The 24,099-nt window shown below is 41.5% G+C and overlaps 1 protein-coding gene across 1 annotated transcript; it reads left to right on the top strand.

The window, feature by feature from the left end:
• Positions 1–45: 45 nt before the first annotated feature.
• LOC121672916 (ribosomal RNA processing protein 1 homolog A-like) lies at positions 46–23,485 on the top strand. The gene is made up of 16 exons (XM_042045828.1): positions 46–556; positions 4,689–4,771; positions 5,647–5,704; positions 6,382–6,467; positions 7,472–7,533; positions 8,922–9,051; positions 10,455–10,519; positions 11,029–11,192; positions 11,410–11,504; positions 12,798–12,895; positions 13,344–13,363; positions 13,776–13,901; positions 14,592–15,334; positions 18,127–18,273; positions 19,009–19,075; positions 20,144–23,485. The coding sequence occupies exons 1-16, from the start codon at positions 424–426 to the stop codon at positions 20,332–20,334; spliced, it is 2,268 nt and encodes a 755-aa protein (XP_041901762.1). The 5' UTR covers positions 46–423; the 3' UTR covers positions 20,335–23,485.
• Positions 23,486–24,099: the final 614 nt, after the last annotated feature.

Genomic DNA, 24,099 nt, shown 5'->3' with positions numbered 1-24,099 from the left:
ATGCCTCTGTGCTGGGCATAGGTGAGGCCACACCTGAGGTGCTGTGTCCAGCTCTGGGCCCCTCGATTCGGGAAGGACGTGGCACTCAGTGCCGTGGGCTGGCTGGCACGGTGATTATCGGTCACAGACTGGGCTCGATGATCTCGGAGGTCTTTTCCAGCCTTAATGACTTTGTGATCTCTGGGGTGCAAAGCCCCGGGAGACCTCGGCCGGTGCCTCCCGTGGGTGCACCCGCCCCGCTGGTGCCGATGAGCCCCGACCTCCGCATCGCGTTCCCCGCGGCCCTCCCTGTGCCCATCCCGGTGCCCCGCCTTCCCTGCGGTGACGGCGGAGCCCCGCGTCGGTGACGGCATCAGGCGGAGCCCGGCGCGGTGCGGGCCGGGCCGGGAGCGGGGCAGGAGCGGAGCAGGGCCAGGCCGGGCCATGGCTCCCGCGGCCGTGCAGCCGCCCGAGGTGCAGTTCGCGCAGCGCTTGGCCGCCAACGAGAAGCGCATCCGAGACCGCGCCCTCAAAAAGCTGCGGGGCTACATCGGCGTGCGGACCCAGCGCTCCGCCGGTACGGACCGGGGCGGCCCGGGGGTCGGGAGGGACCGGGACAAGGACAGGGACGGGGACAGGGGCCCGGTGCCGTGGCGAGGGGCGCGGAGGGAGCGGCGGCGCCGGCGGACGGACGGCATGGGGAGGGAAGCACCACGTGTGCGCCCAGAGCCCAGCGCGCCTCCTCGGGGCTTCTTTCCGGCTTGGTTTGGGTTTTGTTTTTTTTTTTTTGTTCGTTTTTTGTTGTTGTTGTTTTTTTGGAGGTTTTTTGTTGTTGTTGTTTTAATTTTTGATTTATTTATTTTTATTTCGTGTATTTTCCTTTTCCCTTTTTAACTTTTGTTTAACTTTTACGCATGTATTTCACCGTGTGTACGCACGTTCTGCCCCGCTGCTGCCGCAAGCGCAGCCCCAGCACCCGGGAGCAGAGGGACTCGTGGATCCTCGCCCGGGAAGCGTCTCCGGACACTGGAGGGGCTCGGGAAGGATCAGCTTGGACCGGGGGAGGGTCTTGCTGGCAGCATTAACAAATCTGGGATGGGAGCAGCGTGGCTCATGTGCTCTCGTTCCCAAGGAACAGGGTGTAAATGCACTGATCCAGGCTGGAAACTGCCCTGTATATGCAGCATGAAGTTTCATTTTCTGCTATTTCTGTGAGGCGATGTTTTTTTCCGTGACTGATATTCAGGAGCATTGGAGGAAATCGGGGAAGGTTCAGGAGTGTTTCAGCACTTGTGTAATTGAAGCTGATTCTGTTACCCATCTGGACTATCTCCACATTCATAGTATCAAAAGTTTTTCTGCCAAATTTTTCTATAAATTCAACGTGGAGCTATATATTGGCACTTTAGAACAAGAGTTCACCGGTGTTTCTGGGGACAGTTTGAGTCTGGCAATGCCAGTCTGAAGCTTCCTGCACCTGAAAGTGTCTTGTGCACAGTTTCCACATGGATGTGGGTTTTTCCTATAGGTTATGTTATATATAATATATATAATATAATATAATATATAATCTATAATTTATATATAATTTTTATAAAATATATTTTATAAGCTGGTTCGTACATGATTTTATTATCATACATTTAAATTATGTATTACTGTATACTGCACCTATATTTTATATCTGTGGCTTTGGGGAACCAGCCTAGACCTGACCCCAAGGGCTAAACTGGAGCTGGAGTAATGGTTGGACCTGAGTCAATTCCTTGAAAAGACTGTAAAATAGATATTGTTTATTGCCTTTTCAGGTAGTATTTGTCCCATTAGCCGCATCTGACAGAGGGAAGGACACCTAGGATAGCCCTACAGGGTCAGGCCAGAGAGCCAAACAGTCATTATCCCATTCCTGACAGTTAACATAAATCTAGGGATTGCCTGGGGACTAGGTCAGTGTACATCATGTACCTCTCAAGTACTCTTTGAGCCTTCAGCTATTTTTAGCTCTAGAGACTTTCTAAGGGGGAGTCTGTGTTCAGCAGTGCTCCGTGCATCTCACTGCAAAGTGCAGATTCCTTGGAGTTCGTGGAAGTAGCCACAAGAAGGCCAGGAGTACTCCTAACTGAGGGAAAAGGCTGCGGGTTCAGGTACTGACATCATGAAACCATCACAGGGAAATTGCTCAGTTGAGCTGTGAACCTTTTGCATGTTAAAATCAGCACACCATGGAATGCAAATGAGTAGGAAATAAGGGTGACTAATTTCCAGAGCTCTTAGATTTACTTGCTGGTAGATACTATTCAAACTTGAAACAAAGGGTAATTTCTTTGGGCTTGGAAAAAAAGCATGTTCAGGAGAGAAGGGGATTTATTAAGTTATTTATTAATTAGCAGCCTTATATCCATCCAGTGTTCTGAGAGGGATGAGGCTCACACACCACACAACCCAGGTAAGATGCCCTAACCTGAGGAGCTGAGAATGTGCTGGCTTTTGGAAGAAGTGCTGGAGTTCACCCGATGTTCACGCTGACTGCTCAGTGTGGTCTGTGCTAAGGCTGGGGGAGCTTCTTCACAGAGCCAGAGCTCTTAATTTTCAGCAAGAAGTTAAACTCTGTGGGAGGCATAGAACTACCTAATGAACTGATGAGAGGATAGTAAACAGAAATAACTTCAGGTAACAGAGGAAGCATTGCTGGGGGGTTTTGCTGTCTGACAGAGCTGCACTTACTCGGGCCCAGATCTGTGAAGGATTTATGTAATTTCCACTGAAATGTGCCTGTGTGGATCTGGTCCATTGCAATTATCTAGAATAGGAAAAATTGTAACAAATTCAATGATAGCAGTGTCAAAGCTGCCCAGCTCCCAGACAGAAATGCTGACAAGGATTGCATTAAAGTAGCTGTGAGTGGTTGTAACATGTTAATCCCAGCTCCAACAATACATAGGAACAGAGTTACAGTGCACAGGGACAGTTACAATTCAAGCCCTAAAGCCAAAATCTTTCTCAGGATAGGTTTGAGGTATAGAAGGCCTTCAGTTCTGTGGTTGCTAATATAATGCATTCAGGTTTTAAAATAGCCTTACTTGAATGATTATTATTTACCAGCTGTGGCTGGGGTCGGCACGTAAAATTTAAAAATAGAAAACACAATCTTGAAACTATCCTTTTGAGCCACAAGGATAAGAAACTTGCTGTAAAACCTTTTGGTCAGAGTCCTATGTCAAATGGACACAGGACTGCCTCAGGCACTTTAAAAAGCCCTGTATGTATGAAAAGCAACCCCATGGAAGTCTGTGTTTTCTTCCCTGAAGGTTCTCAAGCGTTGGAACAGTCTGTCCAGGGCAGTGGTGGGGTCACTGTCCCTGGAGGATTTAAACGATGTGTAGATGTGGCACTTGGGAACATGGCTTAGTGGTGGCCTTGGCAGTGATTATCTGAGAGGTCTTTTCCAACCTGAATAATTCTGTGATTCAATTCTGTGAACTCCTGAGCCGCATTTATAGGTAGCAGGTGATACTTCTGTCTGATGCCTCCGTAGGGTTAATGCTACCTGTGAGGTTAAACCTGCTTCTTACCAGTCAGTATGTCACATATAATTCCCTTAAGAAATGTTATTAATTTTAATATTTCAATGAATAATTAAACAGTGAATTAAATTGTTTCATATTTTATCTTAACATTACTGTCAAATCGAAGTTAAATTTATAATTAAGGCTTGATATTACTGGACATATGGCTTCCTACATAGCATTTTGCATATTTCCTCACTTCCTTTCTTTTTAACCAAGCAGGACTGCAGATGATTCCACTAGCATGTTTGCAGGTGTTTTTGTCTGAGTGATAATTGCTTTCAAATGACTTGGTCCAAGGAAAAGGTGCACAGTTCAGGTCTAACGCTGGGTCTCAGGCTTTTTGACTGACACACTCCTGAGACAGTGGTCTTTGTGGAGCAAATTTCAGCTTACTGAAGATGATGACCTTTTCAAAGTGATTTTTCACGAAATTGCTTGGGAGTATTTAGTAGGCCATAGTTTGAAAATAGCTGTAGTAGGTCATTGTAGCTGCCTTGTAACAATGTACTGTTACAATTTTACTTCACAGAAATGTAGTTGATGTAATGAAAAATCCAGTTCTTGAGCAGCTATTATGACTTCCATGTAGTACTTTACTTCTGGAATATGAAAATACTGTTTTGCTGTTAAAATTCAGGTGTTACTACACCTCAAGACTAACTGTTGGAAGTATTTAATATAGAAATTTAATATAGTAATAAATGTGTTGATTGCTAGAAGTTTATTCTATCCAAACAAACTCCTAGTAAGGAGTAAAACTATTGGTAAAGTGAGACAAGTTAAAAACAACAAAACAAAACCCATCATGTCTCTTGTAAAACTAGTTCTGATGCCCTCATTAAAAATTTCTTTCAGACTTTGTGTTGAAAATATGCCAGAGAGATTTATCAGAATTATCTTGGTATTCATCTTACCTGTGATTGCTTTGAAATCTTTGTTGTTTCAGTACAAGGTAGAATCTTACAGTCATGGAATCACTGTTCTATGCCTAGCTGCCTTCCAGTTAATGTACTTACAGTAGGAACCATGGGAAAATAACAAGAACAAAGAAGAAAGCAGGGAGCAGAGGGAACTGCATGAAAATATTTTGGTGGAAATGTGTGTTTTTTTCCTTTCATTCAGACTTTTTCTGGTCTGTAGGTGGCTTCAGCCAGGAAGAACTGCTGAAAATATGGAAAGGCCTTTTCTATTGTATGTGGATGCAGGATAAACCTCTGCTTCAGGTATAGTAACTGGGTTTGTGTTTGCTTGAGGGGGTCCCTCCAAAATACACTCTAAGGACATACTAATTTAGAACAGGGAAAATTATCTTTTTTTTTTCCTTCCCCTGCAGCCTATCTGTGGCACATGCAGGAGAAGAGGTGACTGTAACTCGGTGATCTGAACGTGAGCAGATCATGTTTGGACTCACCTTCTGAGGGGCAGGTGTAGCTGTTTACCTTTCAAAAGGAGAGCTGAAATAGATGCCTCATGATATGTTGATTTGGTGTAAGTAAAGCAGTAACAGCAGGTTGCCCTTAACTGCTATAACATTTGTGCAGATTTCAGTGTGAAAGTTTCCATTTCCTTTTCCTATGTTAGTTCAGTAGCACTTCATCTACTACCAGCTTTGTCTCTACTATGTATTTTGGTCAACTTCTACTAGTTTGTCTCCCTACCTTCAAAAGATACTGGTTTTGGAGTACCAGCTCTCAGTAACCTCAATTTTCAAATCACTTGTCTGCATGAACAAGGTTTATCTCACACATGGCCCAGACAGCTCCACAGAGATGTATATGAGAGCAGCGCCCCATAAGTTTTACATCATTTGTTAATGGGATTCTTCTCCTCTTAATTGAATATTGTCTGCTGTCAAAAAGATGATTTGTGCCGAGATCTGGTGAAATGAACAGGTTTTGATACCCTTGAAACTTCTCTTCCAGCTGACCTAGTCCTAGTGGAAGGATAACTGCAGTCCTAAAGCAGCTGTTGAGAGAATATTTCTCATTCTGAGAGATGTTTCATGAAATTCATACTTCTTGCTGTTTGCTGGTTGTGTGTTTAGTGAGGAGACCAAACTCCAAAACATGCTACACTAACTACATTTATTTACTTTTAGGAGGAACTTGCAGCCAATATCTCACAGCTTATCCACGTGTTTCAGAATACAGAGACTCGTAAGTACTATTTAATTACCTAGTGCTTTGTAAGGTACTTCCCTCTTTGGTGATTCCACTATCACAGTGCCAGAATACAGACAGACAGATGGGGTGCTGCTTTGGGGTATTTTTCTTTCATTTTTGTCCAACTGGTGTGTGTGATTGCATTAAAGGAGGTGCAGTTTTTTTCTGGCTGCTGCAGAGGAAGAGTTGTGTCTTTAGTGTGATACAGGTGAGATTTTGCAGGACAGGTAGCAAAGCAAACTTGTCCCCTTACTTTTCCATTCTGTGTAGACTGCTCTGCGTATTTCCTGCTCAAAACCAACCTTGTTTCATGAGCTGTTAAGCCCCTGGTATTCAAAATGCTCATGAAATGGAGTACTCAGTCAATGCCAAAACTTGCATGGGTAGAAATGAGGGCAGAATGGATATTTTCCTTTAACTTGTGCATATATAACACAAAATAGATGCAAATCTGTCCCTGTAACTGTTTTTAAAAGTAGCTGTGTGCCTTTTCTTGTATTGTTCTCAAGTTTAATTGACTCTTGTACCAGTCTCAAGCCTGTCTTCCTGTAGCTCTGTCCCTGTCACTAGGAGAATCCTAGGGAACTGCATCCCTTTCTTGAGATTCTTTCAGGTTAGCAAAATAACCCATTGTGCCAGACATACAGGTGTTTTTCCTTGCTCCCTTGCAGGACACCTGTTCATCCAGACATTTTGGCAAACGATGAACCGGGAATGGAACGGGATTGACAATCTGCGTCTGGACAAGTACTACATGGTACTTACACATCTCTGGGTGGGGTTTTCTCCTAGAAAACATGTGGTGCTGGTGTGCTGGAAGGCAGCTTTGTCTGCACATGCCTTGGTGTATATTTTAAGAGAAGAGAAGGGATCATCTTCTTGACTCATTGCAAGAGATGTTTGTTTCAAAGGCTTTCACTCACCACTGCGTGAATCTAAAAGCCAGTGCAGTTTATATCTTTATATATATATTAAGTGCTTTCCCTCCTAACTCAGTTATTTTTTTCATTGATTTATATATTGGAATATAAATACTGTCTCAAAGGACACTGTATCAACATCAGTTATATAGATCAGGCTGTTTAAAGACTCTTCTATAAAAGACTCTGCACCAGAACCCCAGCTTTTCACCAGTAAAGTATCCACTGCAGTACATTCAGTTGTCAGAATTCTTTCTATAGGAAACAGAATATTAAAACAAGTACTAAAATCTTAAAAAGCGTACCTTTGTAAAGAACAAAATCCCATTATCTTCTTCTTTGAAAGAAGGTCATTACAGGCACATTCACTCTTGGTTTTTCTTTCCCAATATTAGCAGATACAAGTTATTTCAGTAAGTGAGGTGTTTTGAGCTAGTCAAATGTAGTTACATATCACTGTCTCTTAGTGCAAGTTTTGAGTAAATTAAATTATTATTGTTATCATCTGTCCCATATTGTTGAGCCAGTTTAAGATGTGGCTTTTCTTAGATTAAGGCAGAACTTATTGAAGAAATCAGGGGTGTGAATCAAGAGAAAGCTGTATAGAAGAAATGTTCATGGATTTTTCTGTGCTTAGCATATGAAAATAGTTTGTTGCCTTTTTTTGCTTCACAGCACCCTTCTGTTGCATTACATGATAGACAATCTGTCGAAATGTTCATGAGGCACCTTCCACCTTGTGCTTAAGAGGTTTACCAAGAAATCTGTTCCTGTTACAGTCACAGTGACTCCTCTACCCGTTTTCATAAACAAAATGTGTAACAGATTTTGTGCTTTGCAGCTGATGCGTCTGATTTTGAGGCAATCCTTTGAAGTGCTGAAAAGAAATGAATGGGATGAGGGGTAAGCGGATTTCTGAATGTTGTTGCATCATAAACAAGTCACCCAATATACCTGTATTCAAATATATTTTCATTTAATAGGTCCTTTTTTTCCATAGATGCTACTGTCATGAAGTCTTAACATTAAGGCTTATTTGTCCTTTATATCACTTACTTTGTTTAGTGACATAGTCAGGTGTTACACTTCATTAAATTGAATACAGTATTTAATGTATTTCATTTTCTGATTTAGCCAGAAGAGCTATCAATGAAATATCACCTGCAGGGAGTGCAGACAGGGGACCTGCATCCCCAAAAATATGGAAAAGGAATTTTTTTCTTTGTTTATGTTGGTTTTCTGATTGGCTCTGACTTTTTTTTTTTAATATTTATTTTACTATGATTAATCATGGCGAGTTCTCTTCTGCTAAGACGGAACGCCTTAATTGTAAACTAGCTTCCTATTTGTTGTAAACATCAGTGGTTTTGGTTGTATTTCTTCCATATTCTATTAAAAGGCAAATAATTGCAGTCATTTGCTCTGTCTAGAGCTCTGTGCCACTTCTAAGCTTGTTGTCTTTAAATCTATGAAGAGATTTAAATCTTTTAATTGAAAGTGCTCGATAACCCAGTGTTAAGGTTATGGTTTCTCTCTCTTACCCTCTGAAATGTGGGATGCACACAGGCATGTTTTTGTGGAAACAGAAAGGAATGCAGAGCTAAAGAACATCCCATCCCTCCTGTTCCACCTTAATTTTGCACTGGGTAAATGCCCTCAGGTTGAAGAGATGAAAATGTTCCTTGACAGGAGCAGAAGGTGTGGGAGGAGGTTTGATAAAGCTGAAGCCCTTCCTCCCACACACATGGTCACCCAAACTGATCTCTGACAAGGTTTCTAATGGCTTTGGCCTCCATCTTGCACTGGAAGGAGGCAGTGTGAGAAGAGAGCATTGTGATTCCTTTATTTGCAGAGTGAGGAAGCTCAAGAACTGCCTTTCCCTCCCCAGGTGGAGCCGAGAAGCTGCCTAGCATGACTTTCTTTCCTCTTGCCTTTTAAAATGCTTTTGAAGGAAGGTGTATTAAAGTAAAACTGAAAGAAGGTTTATGGGTTTTCAATGTTTTGAATTCTCTTTGGGACTGGAAATGTTTGTTCTGGGCAAAATTGCAGGAGGTCCCAAAGAACGCCAGGGGAGAAAGCTTGGAATATACAAAACTTCACTCTCCTGAAAGATAGCAATGATAGGCCTCAGGATAAAAAAAAAAGGAAAAAAATTCAAATTGGATAGCTGTCCATAACAGTAAAGAAGTGGAGTTTGTTTTCAAGACGAGTTTGTTTCCAAGGCAGATAAGACATGAGCAATTGAATATGAATATCTTGTTCTTTTTTTTCCCCTTTATTATTTTTTTCAGTCTAGTTGAACCATTGCTGCAGCTATTAATGAAAGAAGTTATGGACCCAGACAGCAATTCTCCCACTGGGATAAAGTTCCATTTCATTGATATCTATCTGGATGAATTGGCTAAAGTTGGTGCAAAGGAGGTTAGAAAATACTTTGTCATTTTCTTCCTGATTGATGTTAACTGTGGCATGGAGCATCTTAGAAGAAATGTAGTTTTTAGATTATGCAATTTTTAATTGTTCTAAATATCGCATAACAACACTGAGTAAGCCTGAAGAAAGTGACTTACTACAAGTTACACTTTTACTTTTATTCATGTCTTTGACAGTGAGAATATTGTAGTTTCTCTGAAGTTCCTGAGTACTGCTATGCTGCTCCAAATTGAGGTTGGAAAAATAGTGATAGAAAAGTTAGACCATTTCTCATTTGTTTGCTTCAGAAGGGACTCAGTGTAATTTCCCTTGTGTGAACTTGTTTTTCAGTCTTTGCTTTTGCAAAGGCTGACATAAAGCCTGCTCTTGGCTCGTTATGTAACACATAAATAGAGAAGGAAAGTGAGCTTTCACCATTGTCTAATATTTGTTTATTGTTGTCTGTGCATTGTGCAGTTTACCCTGCATATCCAGATGTTTGTTTTGCTGGTGACATCTGTCTTGCCCTGCTGTGTTTTGCTGTGACAGTTAATTTGTGACTCTTAATTTTGGCTGCTGTTCCAGTGGTGCAGAGTTTTGCAGCAGCAAAGCCAAAGTGCATTCCTCCTGTCCCTGCACCCTTCTTGCTGCCCCACGCTTGTCCCAGGCTCCTCCTCAGTTACTTCCTTTTGTCTCTGGCTTCTGATACTTCTCCTTGCAATGGACAAAGCTGTTAGCAGTTTTCCATTCGTGTTCCTTCCAGTCAGTATTCAAACCAATCCTGCCTGCAGTTTTGTGGTTATGGATTGTGGAGCAAGACAGAGATGTCTGCACCAGAGAAGTGCCAGAGCTTGGTGCCCAAATCATTTCTGCAGCTCCACAGTCATACAACTGTAGCTAAGCCACTCACTGGAAGCCTGGAGAGGGGAGTGAGTCCCCCAGACTATTTGCAATCACTGATGATGCTCATAAATTGAATTTTGAAGGGAAGGATCTTGATCTTTAGCTCTATTGTAGCTGACAGTGTTTTGGTGCAAGCAGCCCAGTTAAGAGAAACCCAAATCTTACTCTTGTCTGCTACAGACCTTCTTTGGGAAAGTAAACAAAATTGTTTTAAGTTTTCTCTGCCTCCTGTTTCCATATCTAAAGTAAGAAGCCTTGTTGTATTTCTGCAAGCAGCAGAAAAAAGTCTGCAAGGCAGTCAGTGTTTTTATAATACTTCCAGGGAAATCTGGAAGTTGATGGTAGCAGTGGTAACAAAAAGGCCCTGGATACCTCTGCCAGTTGGAATTAGATAATATGCTGAAAGACTGTTAAAGAAGATTCCTGTACAAACACCAATATTCATGGAATTTCAGTGTACACATACAGTATTTTCTGTACTCACAGGATTTTTCTTTCTAATCAAACAGCTCACAGCAGACCAGAATCTCAAGTTTATCGAACCTTTCTGCAAAATTGCTGCCAAATCAAAAGAGTAAGTTCAATGACAGGATAAATACATTTTAAGAATTAAGAAACTCTGAATATGGTAATAAATGGATCAAAGAGTCATAATTTCAGAATGTAGAAAAAGAAGGGTATTTTACCAGCAATGTTCACAGTCATTTGAAGCTAACTTGTGTTTATCAAAGCTATAGATAGTCTGCATGGATTTATAAGAACTATATCAACCTCTGTTGATTAATTTGTCCAGTTATTTTAATTTTTTAATGCATAGAGCAGCTGAGCTGGTTGGCTTCTTTGCAGTGTAATATAGGTCAACATACAAACAGTGAAATTTAAGAGGGGCACATTAGCAGGACATTGCTTGGATTAAAGGACTTCTGTTTAGGGAGTAACAGGTTCACTTCCATCATCTGAAGAGCGTGGTGTTCTTCCACGTTCTTTCTTACCCATTTTCCCTCCAATTCCCCCTTTTTTAATGTGAGAAGCAGGGGTGTTTATGGTCTGCCTTTGGGCTCACCCTGCTCTCCTGTGACACAGTCGCTGCGTGCTCCATGCTGTGGCCACCGGCATCTTTGAGATGATCGTGGATCAGTCCCCCTTTGCCATCGAAGACCTGATGAAAGAGCTGGGTACCCACAGTGATGAAGAGGATGCTTCTGAAGAAGGCAGAGAGGAAAATGAAGAGGTGCTTAAAACCAAAGGTGAGGAGAAAGCTCTAAATTGCCCTGGTAAGAGTTGCCAAGATGGAAAAATTTGTTTCCTGAAAATACTGCTCTGAACCAATCAAACACATGCTCAGGGTGTTTTGAGGATAATTGTGTTTTCCCATCTTCCCTTCAGATGTGCTTAATAAAGTTTGTTCTTTTGGAGTCACTATCTCAAACAAACCATTAATATTCAGTCTTTTTTCTACAATAGCAGACAGATGTCTGTCAAGAAAATCAGCACAGAGCTCTGAAAAAACAGAGGATGTCAATGAAAATGCTGATGATGGGATCGGGACTGTTCTTCAGGTTTGTGGCTTACTTACTCTGTTACTGTTACTTCTTTTTCCCCCTTCCTTTCAAGAGGTGCCGAAGTAAAGGGTGTTAAAGGATAGACAGGTTACAAAATTTCAATCTCCTTTTGATTTAATGTAAGGTGGTATTTATGTAATGTGTATTCTGTGAGTGGTAGTAAAATAAATCCATTTCTAAATTCTAAATTCCTCTTTCCTCTCTCCTGTATCTTCTGTTTTCTGCTCCTTCCTTCCTGTTTCAATAATTTAAAAATGTGTGTGCTAAAAGCCAAGTCCGTTTGGGTGGGTGGGGAAGCAATCAGCCTAAGTTTCATTGAAAATGGATGATGGGATTGATGCCATGAAGATTTTTGCCTTTTCTTTTATACCCCTGTTATGCCTTTTTACAACTTCTGTACTCCTAGTGCTTTTTGCCTCCATTCTTGGACTTGTTTGTCAAGCTGAGAGACTCAACATTTTAGAAGCTTGGTAGCCAGGGATCAGTGTGCCCCAGAGCCCAAGGTCCTCTCCAGAACACATTCTGTAAACCAAGAGAGAACCATCCAGGGGAAGGTTCCTTGGGGAGGGGGGCTCACTCGAGCCTCTCATTGGGGAATCTTTGATAGATCTGCTAATTAGTAAAACCTGTAACGATATACCAGATCTTTTGGCGTATATTCGGCGGGGTGCATTTCAATCCATATGACCTGGACGTGTGCACCTAAGGATTCTTAAAAATAAATACCAAGGTAAAATCCCTTTTCCCCTTCTAACCGTGTTTGACTCTTGATTTTAAGACCAGGAAAAGGCATCAGGATACATAGGAGAGAGGATAATATGTTACAATTTGGGTTTTCTAGACCCAGGGCCAGTGCAGTGTAGTGATTTTGACAGATCCTCCCATCAAACACACATGCAGGTGGATACACTTCATGCATCTGTGGCTTTTAAGCAAGAATTAGGACATGACACACTTTAAATCTGATATTTAGCTAAATATTTATGGAAGTTTTGAAGTGGGTTGGCTTCTCTCTTGAGTAAGAATTAAGGTTGGGAACGTTTGAGAAAGTGATACCAAGTTCAGCTGTTCTGTTAATGAAGCAGCCATCTGTACAAATCAGTGTGTGAAGGGGGCGTAAATTTCAACAGAGGAAAACATTTGGGGTTTAAAGGAAGTGTCTGTTTCAAGATGTGTATCTTTACAATTTACCTATTGAGCTTAAAACTTGATGTACTGGTAACACGAGTTGCACTGAGTTATCTTGCATGGATAAACTAAGAAAAGCTGCATTGTACTTCCCCCCAACAGTTTGATTACAAGGCTGTTGCTGACAAAATCTTCGAATTTGCAAGCAGGAAAAATACACCTTCCCTGAACAGAAAGCGTCTGTACAAGCTGGTCAAAAAGTGAGTTCTCCTGAAGTTCACCTTTTCCTGAACAACTTCCATTTGCTTTCTGTCCAGCCTCTCTTGTCCTGGTGATGGTGTCATGCTGTTCCTCACTGGTACCAGACAACTGCAGCCAGTTGGGGTTTATCTGCAGAGGTTTATCTGCACAGGGTGGGTTTGTTCTGCAGGATGTGACATCAGGTTTTGTGTGACACAAGGAACAGATGCAGGAAAAATGTTGAACTGCTGTTTTCTCAATCCTTTCAGTGATTTGGTTTGAGTTTGGGGGTTTCTGAGGCAGATCTCTTCTGGAGTGAGCTCTCTGTAACTTCCTATGCAAAATATGGTGTTCCTATTTTGACAAAACCATAGTAAGTGCAGTAGTGCTGTTCTGCTAGTGTTATTATCAGTACTAAATGAATAGTAATGTTTTGGTTTTTCTTTTCTCCCTTCCTCTCCCCTCCAGGTTCCAGGACTTAGCAGAAGGTAAGGACTGAGCACCAGACAGAGACAGCAGTTATTTTCCATTAAATGATATATAATGCTCCCATACGATATGTACTGGAATTTTTTTTCTCTTTTTTAATGTCTATTTCAAGAATATTGTATTGGGAGTTTTGTGGGTTTTTTAAAGCTCATTAAGACACATTACATGGTTTTGGTGAGATGGCCAAATTCCTTTCACAATTTGAGCAACCCTGTACTTTGTCCTGAAATAAAAGATGATTATTTTTGCTTAAACAAATAGGAATCAGTCATATGTTTTTCTTTAAGGTTGGGTGGGGAAAAAGGAGTTGTTTTTTCTTTCTGTGGGAGTTACACTGTATATGAACAGTTCATATAACTGTTCATAGAAGTAGGACTCGCAGTTTTCTGATACCTTATCCTTTCTCAACAGGAATCTTCCCCCAAGATATTCCTGAAGATGTTTCTACAGATGAAGACGATGATGAATTCGGCAGGCGAAAGCGAAAGAAAAAAGCCGTCAAGCCTTGGCAGCAAAATGAGCTGGAAAAAGTAAAAGGTAAGGCAAGATCAACCTTTGGAAAAGAGACAATTTGCAGTGACTTGTACAGTTTGGCAAAGTGTCAGATACCAGCTGTTCTGAGGATGGCAACACTGTTGTTCAGGATGTGCTGATTTGTAGCCTGTTGTGATGAGGGTTAAATGTGAAATTAAGTTCTCTTTGAAAGTGGGGGGAGTTCTCTTACCAATTCTGAGGCAAGCATCACCTCAAAAATTTCAGTCAAAAGCAGAACTGGAAGCAGGTGTTTGCATCGCTCCTTTGAGCAGGTGAATTTACTGTAGGAAAGCAGAAACATGTCAGTCTTAAAACAGGATGAGTGTTGAAATATAAGAATTTGGGGATGCAGGATGCTGGAATACTGAACCCCTGAGTTGCCCTTTGATGGGCTTAACAGGTGGGTAATAACTCTTTCTAGGGATGTTGCTATGAAAAATAAGGTTGCCACAGGGAATGGTTTAGATCTTAGCTGTGACAAGGCAAAATTAGCAAAGTATTAATTAGGCCAGACATCAGCAGACTGCAGTGTCCTGAGCAGCTGTAACAGTGAAACTGTTGTGCAGGCTGATAACAGGAAAATGGTACACCTATTTTAAAAGAAAAGAACAAAAAAAAAAATAGAGTTCAGTTGTTTTAAGTACCTTTGTGTTTCACATCTGTGTTATGGCATTCTTTTTGTGATGGATTTAGAGGATAAAGAAGAGCTTTCAAGTGTGAAGGTGTCATCAGTTTCCCAGAGGAAGAGGAAAAAACGGAAGAAGAGGGACAGCCCAAGTGCTGATTCTGGAACAGCTGATGGAAATTGTGAGGAGGGAAAAGCTGAAACATCTGGATCTGATGCTTCTAGCCAGGAAAAGGTGCCAGAAAATAACAAGGAGAGGAAGAAAAAGAAATTGCTAGTAAATGAGACCAGTGAGACCACAAATGTAGCAACTGACACCAGAGAAAATCACAGTATCTCTGCGCAGAACAGTCTGACTGACGCAGAGCAGAGTAAAAAGAGTCATTTGAAGAACGTGAATCCAAAAGTGCAGAACGTTCCTGCAAAACCAGCATGTCAGAATGGACCAGCCAGTGCCAGTGCAGCAGAGGATGTCAACCCATCTGTCATGCCATCACCTCCTAAGGCTATGAAAAAGAAGCAGAAAGCAGGGGCTGTCCTGGTGAATGGGGAACCCCCTGTGCAGCAAACTGACCTGAAACCCAACAGGGAAGGTGTGGTGGGGACCCTGCCAAGAAGGGCAGGGTCTGAATCTCTGCCCTCCAGAAAGGTCGCAGTGAAGACAAAGACAAAGTTAGGTGGTTTGGAAGGGATGAAAGTCTCCAGTCAGAATGCAGCAGCCCTGAAAAAGAAGAGAAAAGTGAAAGAGGTGCTAAACTCAGTCGAAGCCAATGGAGTTCTGGAGACTGCATGCAAGAAAAGCAGGAAGGTGGTATGTACATCTCATTCTTTTCTCTGCCTGCTTCAGGAACTGCCAGGCTCATTTTCAAATTTGGCTTTAGCTTTCTGAGCATGGGGCTGCATGGGCTGCATGCTGATGTCATCATGCATTGCCACCAAAAAGAACTTGATTCCCCAGAAATCCACACACTGCTACAGTGTCACACCCTGCTGTACAGTGACACTAAATCCTGTGCCAGCCTCTCAGCTGGAAGAACCCATCTAGCTGAAAAATGGGATGTTATGGGCAAGATGGGGTTGTCTTTCTTTGTCTTTCTTTTTTTTTCTTTAGTCCCTGCGTTAATTATTCTTTTGCATTGGGTCTCTGGTTGAGCTTTACAGCATGCTTACAAAGGGCATCATATTTTGACAAGACAATGAGAAATGGGAAGATGGAGCATCCCCTCTGCAGCAGCAGCACACAGATTAGGATAAGCTCCTTGTAAAATTGCCCGCAGCATTCCAGGAGTGGCTTCTTTTGCTCACTCACTGCTCCATCTTAAACAAACTGATAGGACTGTCAGGGGAAAGTATTTGGGGAAAGAGAATAGACATTGGAATAGAGAATATGACCCTGTGACCTTTAATGTCATCAGTGGCTATGTAATCACATTTATGAATGATCCAGTTTTTTATAAAGACAGTACTGTGGGTTTTTTGCTAGGAAGGTCTGCTTGTAGTCATCTTCTTCAAAAATGTATGTCTTGCAGTTTGGGAACAACCTATTTATTCCCCACCATCTCCCACCCCCATTTTCTTTTTGGCAATAAGTAGAACAGGGTTGATTTTTCTCAGTGATGTGAGTGTCAAAAAGCACTTTGCACTGTGTAATTTTGATAGTGTGGCTAAGAGAGAGAGTGCAGAGGTTCTTCCCTCTCCAGCCACTGAAATGATTTTTAACTGCTCATTTCCCATGTGCATATTCACCCTAACACATTCAGGGGTTTACTTACATTCTTGGAAGTCTTGCTGACAATCTCACTTTGGTGGAAAAAAAATTCATAAAGCACAAATGAGATTATGAGCACATAAAAGAGTTAAAAGTGCATGTTATGAGCCTATGAGCTCACCTCTGTTTGACTTAAGTTTAAAACTCTAGAATTAGTTAAGTAGTGCAGCATTGTATATGAAGATATAACTATTCAGTCCTTCACAGGAGAAAAAATTCATATTGGAACTTTGCTTAAATAACAATAAAATAACTGACATTTTCTGGTTTTTGATGATAAACTCCTGAGAGGGACTATTCAGACTGCATTTCTCTCACTGCAGGGCTTTCCAAGTAGGAACCATTGGCTTTGTCTCCTGTTGTCTCAATATTCTGTATCTCACACCTGGTTTTTCTTTGTCTATAAAAGTTTAGTTTCTAAGAAAATATGATTATGACACCCCCATCTCTTTCTTTAAGACTTTGCTGTAACTGACCAACAGGTTCCAAGACCTGTGATAGATTAAAGATAAGATGTTCCTGCAGACTTCATGGAAATGAGTTGTTGGCACAAATCAGTGTAAGGCACTGAGGGAAAGGCAGCAGCACAGCCCCAGCACCGGCTTGTTGACTGTCAGGGCATGGGCTAGTGGGTCACTCTTCACATGTAGAATTCCAAAGAAATTATGGCATTTGCTTTTAATTGCCCAGTTCACATAGTTGTGCGTGTGCTGAAAGGGAGGAGAGGGATGGAGACAAGGAAAGATACATGGAAGCTGAGTCAGGAGGAGAGGGAGAATACTGATGAAAGAAAGAAGAGGGCAGGGTAAAGCTAAAATGCGTAAATGCGGAGGAAGTTAAGCTTTGCTAATTTTGTTTTCGTTGCTTGAGAAATAACATGTTGTTTTATTTCCTGATTTTAATTATATAATCCTGGCCCTGTGCCCAGAAATAAGGGGCATGTTTTGATTCTTGATTTCAAGGACAACACACACCTCCAGAGAAATAGCTTCAAATATTCAGAGGAAAGAGGAGGAGAAGGGGAAAAAAGCTGACAAGATCAGCATTATTTCAGAGATGTCTCCACAATTCAGAAAGCTAAAAGTCTTGTGGGTTTTCCCTTTATTTAAAGCATAAGTGATTTTCAAATCAAAAGAGGCCATATCCTCTGGACATTTTCCACAGCTTTCAGTGAATTCCATGTCTGTAGGTTGATGAGAAGCATAGCTGAACTTCCCCTCACCACAGTCCACAGGTATCTGACTAGTCCACAGACAGCAGGTTAGAAACCTCTGCCAGTGCAGGTCCTAAGAATTGCCTTGTGCTGGAGACAAGAATTGCTTTAAATCCCATAAAAGTATGAATTTCAGGCAGCAAACCAGTAGCACTACACAACAGCTGGATTCCTGATAATATAGTCACATTTTTTTCTTCAAGCTCTCCATCTTAGCCCAAAGTTGTGTTTGTTCATTAGTTATTTATCTTATTCATCCAGAAGTACCACGGAAGAGTTTTTGCTTATGGTGAAGGGAAAAAAAAGATCACTTGTGCGCTGGAGAGCTGGATCAATTGTGAAGTATCCTCATGCACATGGAGAAAATGTGTTTGTTTGCACTCTGATGGGCTTGGCAAATCCATTGCAAATTCTTCCTTTTGTGCTTTGCAATGACTTCCCTATTTCTGTGCAGAGCTTGCCTTAAACTTCTGCTTTCACTCATGCTAATTGCAAAATTACCTGCTGAGAGTTAAATATGATGATTAGCTGATGTGAGTGTGTGGTCAGCACTGATCCCTGCACCAGGTATTAGTTAACTACAGTACTTTGTACTGAAGCATTTTTCCCTTTCCCTCCTCAGGAAAGCAGTGCTGCTCTGTCACCATTAAAGAAAAAGAAAGTGAAACCAGCAAGTGATTTTGTAAAATTTGAAAAATCAACTGTACCAAAGGCAGTGTTCTTCAGGAAAGCCAGAAGCGCCATCTCTTCCACCAGGACATCCATGCAGGTAAGGTGATCTCACAAAGGGCAGCTGAGTCTGGGGACAAATGTCCTCCCAGGCAAGCTCCCCAGCTTGCGACCTCACTCGTGCTGTCTTTTCCACTCTGTGTTAGTCTCCTAAAATGAGCAGATAAAACTGGAAATGCTGAGGCATTTCCCTGTAGACAGAGTCAAACACAGCTTCAGAGTTTCAGAAAATGAGTTGTAGATGTCTCTGAAATCTCTTCTTCCTTCCCCTCTGCTTTCAACCTTCTTGTTGAACGCACACCATTCTGAATCTGCTCATTTCACAAGAAAGCAAAAGCATAAACTGATTTTCAGTCTTGCAAAGGGACTTTGAGCCTCCATTTCTTCTCATTTTTGGAGGGTGGCAACAGTACAGGGCTTCAAAAGACTGCCTTCTTCTCTAGACCTTTTTAACATCGAAAGCTTTTCAAGTCCTCTTAGTTTGAGGCCTGAGTGCAGTGGGGCCAGTCTGTTTAACACACAAATATCTTCTTGTTTGTTGCTGAATTACATAATGACATTAAGGAGAGTATGTGATTTCTGCACAAATGGAATATGTTTGCTTTTGGCTAGAAAAACAGTGCTGTCTTAGCAAGGGTCAGTGCCACAGGATTGGGGCAGTTCTAAACCGACTGAAGGAAGCAGGTTGCTTTACATCAGTGGGGTGCAGGTGAAAGAACCCACAGCATTGCCTCAGAAGTCTTATTTTATTTCATGTGTTTATTTTGCTTTATAGCTGAACAAGCTGCAGTCGCCCAGCTCCAAAAAAGTCACGTTTGGCTTGAATAAAAACATGACTGCAGGTGAGTCTGACGTGTGTGTGTGTCCACAGTCTCTCTGGTAGCTGTACATACTCACACACCTGTAGAACACCTCTAGAACAGGATGATTCTGATCCTTTTTTGTCTCAATATTTGTATTTCGTTTACAAACTCTCCTCAAGTTCCTTTCCAGAGGAGATGGTAAAGTTCAGGCCATTCAGCCCTGCAGCTAGACTTGAGCAGTTCCAGGGTGCTGGATTAGTGACCTGCAGAAGGAGCCTCATGGATGGAACACTGCAGCAGGGTGATGGACTTGCCTTCCTGAGCTGCCTCTTTGCAGGGCTCCTCTGAGGGAAACACGTGCACTTCACAGTCATCATTGCTCACTTCTGTTTCCCAAGGCAAAGGTGCTGACATGCTGATAAAATCAGACTTTGTAGTAGCAAAGTTTGCTTTTTATCTTGGCTGCCTGTGGTTTATTAATGGTTATGAGTAGATAAATGTCACTTCCCTTCTGTAAGCAGACAGTGTTTTCCCTGTTAAATAAATGTCTTGCTCCATAGCACAGAATTATATTCCATGTATTCATTTAGGTATTTTTTAACTCTCTGAGGTGTGCAATAGGTCAAGTTCAAATTGAGAACAGTGTATTTAGGTAAATGTCTTCATGTTAATATAACACAGGTGAACAAAATGAAAAACAAATGCCTCCCTGCTGGCTGAAGGGATGGCCAGGAAACTCTGGAGCTGTTCAGCAGTCAGAGCAGAGACACTTCTTACCCACTGTGATCTTTTAAACTCCAGTGTGGTGTTCTTCAGGATAGCTGGAGCACTTGTGTCTGAGGAAAAGGCCCAGAGTCTCTGGTGGTCTGTGGAACCATCGGGAGGATTCTCAGTGGGTTGCAGCAGACCCTGTTCCCCAAGGGACTCTGCTGAGAGATGTGCTTCACCACCATCTGTTTTCTCTGCCAAGTTCTTAGGCTTCTGATGCTTGCTGGGCTTGAGGATCTAACTCAGGCTTCCAGGGCTGGGAAATTCCACAGTTGATTGATAGGCCTAGTTATTCCAGGGGTTGCATTTCTTTTAACTTGTTGGCTTGTTTTTCAACAGAATTTAAAAAGACTGACAAAAGTATATTAGTGAGCCCAGAAGGACCCTCCCGTGTGGCTTTCAATCCTGAACAGAAACCTCGTCATGGGGTGCTGAAGTCACCCACAGTGACCCCAGCAAAAGAGCCCCAAATGAAGAGACCATTTACTATGTCAGCTAAGAAGAGACCAACTGCTGTGGACTTCTTTTAAACCAACAAGTGTGGCCTACTTTTGTACAGGACATTTTGCTAACCTAGAATGTTCTCTGGAGGTATTTTGAACTTCTTTATTTTTTTAAGTTAATACAAATTGTATATACAAAATTCTGATTATGACCTGGGTCGTTGCTATTTTGAAACCACTTCAGCTCTACCTTGAAATACTTGTTTTGTCTATTTACAGAAAAGAAACAAAATCCAATCTCTGCTCAGGTTTGGTCTACAAAAAGTATGGTCTCTGCCCATGTCATTCCCAAGAGACTTGTCCATTTAATTAAGGAATGTTCAGGGTTTGATTGTTCCAGTGATTTTTTTTTTTTTTGAGCCAGTGTAGGACAACTTGCACTTCATGCTGTCAAACTGTCTTTCATTGGACAGAATTTAAATTGGAAAAAGGCAATGCAGGTTTTAAGCCTACTTGTTCGTGTATTTTAAAATTCTGTCTGTCATTTTTCATGTGTCACCCCTGGCATCCTGTTAATTCTTCTGGAAATAATGATTACCTCATGTCTCTGTTTAATAACAGCTGGACTTGGGCAGCTTTGCAGCTAGCAAGCGAGCTTTCCCTGGGATAAGAAACCCTTAGCTGTTGCTCAAGTGGTCACTGGTGCACATAAACCTTCACAGCAGGTTGCCTGCTGAGTTGGGAACAGGTCACCACATTACTTGCAGTAACACAAGTGCCAAAGCTGGCTTGAGCCTGTCACATTTTGAGCTGACTCCTTCTCTTCACTGAACTGAAATTCATGCTCTTGCGCAGGAGAAATCTTTGGTATTTCCAGGTCTTGCCCCAGCCTCCACTGCTGCCTTTCCTGAAGGTCTGACAAGACTCCTGGTTTTCTGATTTAGCAGCTGGTGTCACCACATTGTGCCAGAACTCAGCTCTCATTCAGTGCATGAACCTCTGACTGAACTGAAGTGAGCTAGATGGGTATAGTGCATCTCTGGGTAGGACACACATCTCCCTGAGAGCTTTGGTGCCTCTCAGTACAGGGTGAATGAAACTTTACAGCCCAGGCAGCTTGGTTTTGGTTTTGATGTAGAATCAGATGTCCACTTGGCATTTCTCTGAGTTCAGTTTTTATTTGGATATTTTATCACTACTCTGCATGTTTTGTTTTTAATTTGCTTATTTGGTAAAGATTGAGGTGCATTGCTGCAAGTGATCATTTATGTATTCTGAAGGGGAACAGTGAGAAGGGGGAGAGCAAATTAAATTAAAACCTTTTTTGATACAATTGGAAGATTTGAAATCTTTCTTTGCAAATTTTCCTTACATGAATGAGGCAAAGACTTTGCAGCAGCTCTCTACATTAGAACTCAGCTTGGAAGCAGAGCCTGGTGCCAGAGCAAAGCTTTTCATGAAGCTTCACACCAGTTATTTCTGTGATCCTGTAAGAGAGAGAGTGAACCTGCTTCATTACGTTGTCGTAGGATAACTGGATTATCAGTTAAATAAACTGATAAATGTTTATTTACCTACTTCAGCCAACAGAATTACATTTTGTGACCTTTTGCATACTTTAATGCTGTTTTTTACTAGTCCTCGATGTTGACTGTCCTCTGCCAGATTACTCCTCATAAGCAACTGTATCAAAACTGTTCTTTTGTAGCTCATCTACAATTGCTTCAAAATACTGGGGTCCTGCTGGTTGGTCTCAGCTACTCAATTGTAATCTGTCCCAGCTCTCGCACTAAGTTTGTGGCAGTCCACGGTTTGTGGTACTGCCAGAAATTAATTTTGCTCTTGTCTTTTCTCATTTACAGTGAAGGACTGAATTTAATTTGGTTTTGGTATTGGTGTAGGCTGTATCGGTCTCTGTGATCAATAAAGAACTCTGGAGAATACATTGATAAATTAATTATACTTGTTTATGCAAGTATTGTTCACTATGTGTTAAAAAGCTCATTGTATATTAGCATAATGGATTTTGTTGAGAAGATGATGGTAAGTAGGGTGTGACAGCCTGTTCAACATGTTGTACTGTTACTTTGTCCTGTGGGTGAAAAGTCTCCTGTGGAATATGCATAAAACCATTTGTATGTGCATGGTTGTTACTGCCTCAGGTTGCAGATGCCACATTCCTCCAAGGATAGAGATGCAAACAGTCACTCGGTGGATCTGGTATGCACAGAAAAATTCAGGATCAAGACACATTGGGGTTTGGTTTGGTTATAATACATATAACTTATTATGGAAAGGTATTGGCTGTCTGGATCTGTTTCTGTTGATTGTAGATCCACTGAACCTATTGCTTGTCCAAATATTTTGTTGCCCACAGTGTTAAATGGAGAGGGCAGAAATGGCAGTCAGGTTTTTATCTAAAGTTTTATTGATGTGATTGCTTGTTGCAAGGCATCCATAATCCATCTGTGCCATGGAAATGGTGCAATGTTTTGTAAATATACCTATGAGGTGGGTATTGTCTGAAATTTCATTCAGGACAACTTTACAAACAAAACCCAACCACTGTCAATGCAGTTTATTCAGCATTGTTGGGTTACATTTGAATACATTACCCAGATTATTTGGATGGTGACAATTCCAACAAACACTGAAGACAAAAAAAGAAATGTAGCATGCAGTATCCATTGCACAGATACAATAGTGCTGTGAGGAGAGATGTATTGGTAAGAAAAGAGAAAGGAAAACTCATCTGACCTGTTTGATGTCACTTCATAGGTTTTTTTTCAGTGTTATTCCAGCTCCCCAGCTGCCAGCCATGCTCTGAGTCAAAAGTAACATGGCCTCACTTTTAAAGGATGGTGTATTTTAATGATTGTCTCTGCATTGTTGTTACAAATCTGAACAACTCTGTATTTGTCAAGCTCTAATAGTTTATAATTCTTCATAGCTTCAAGAGAACTCAAAAGCACAAAATTAATTCAGCAAGGCAAAAAGTTGAAATTCTATTTCAATTATTGGATATGCAAGATCTCTTACAGTTTGTCAAAGCTGTGTGACTTGGAAAGCATCCAGTGCCCTTTGTCATGAATTACCTGCATTGAGATCTCATTAGAGGCAGGAAAAAAAAGTATCATGTTATGTTCCTCTGCAAGAGCATTGTTAATACAAATAACAGTGTCTAAGCATTATATCATTTAATCTAGTCCAATAAACCATATTTTTTGTGGACATTGTATATTGGGTAAATCTGTGAATTTCAGAAATTTGGAGAGGGTAACATCTGGGGGGCCACTTGAAAGCACAAAGGAAGTTTTTCTTGCTGGTGTACACCTGCTATCTGTCTTTTATTTAACAGTATAAAGAGCCCAAACTGATCAAAGCTCAGACACCTTTGGAGTAGGCTTGGGACGGGATGAAGCTGTTCATACACCTTGAACTTCTTCCCTTTGTAACTGGGTCAGAGACAGCAGCATCTAAAAGATTGCTCAGGAGAAACTAGCAGATCACACACTGTCACTGCTTGGTGATGAAAATTGGTAACTGAAGTGATAATGTGGCAAGAAGTGCACTGGAGAGAGCCAGGATAAGTGAGAGATGGACACTTTGAAAGCTGCTGGCCTGATTGTTACCAGCAGCACATCCAAAAGAGCTCTGCACATAGAGAAATCCTGCACGGGGTGCTACATCCCCACCTCCGGTAGTGGGAGGCCCTGCACCTGCTCAGGATCAATTAAAATTAATCAAGGTGTCTTGATAGGCGCAGAATTTTCAGGAATGCAAAAGTAATTATTCAGACAAAGAAAACTGATCTATCCCTACTAGTAAAGTTAAACCAGTTTACCTGAATCC

The sequence above is a fragment of the Corvus kubaryi genome, unplaced genomic scaffold (assembly GCF_017639235.1).
Source record: "Corvus kubaryi isolate FWS band 111438036 unplaced genomic scaffold, C.kubaryi_AGA036_p1.0 65038, whole genome shotgun sequence".
Taxonomy (NCBI): Eukaryota; Metazoa; Chordata; class Aves; order Passeriformes; family Corvidae; genus Corvus; species Corvus kubaryi.
This window is presented reverse-complemented; position numbering and strand designations above follow the sequence as displayed.

Coding starts and splice junctions, on each gene's coding strand:
- LOC121672916 (XM_042045828.1), top strand. CDS start 424: ATGGCTCCCGCGGCCGTGCAGCCGCCCGAGGTGCAGTTCGCGCAGCGC. Junction 6,468..7,471: donor GTCTGGACAAGTACTACATG/GTACTTACACAT, acceptor TGTGCTTTGCAG/CTGATGCGTCTGATTTTGAG. Junction 9,052..10,454: donor CTAAAGTTGGTGCAAAGGAG/GTTAGAAAATAC, acceptor CTAATCAAACAG/CTCACAGCAGACCAGAATCT.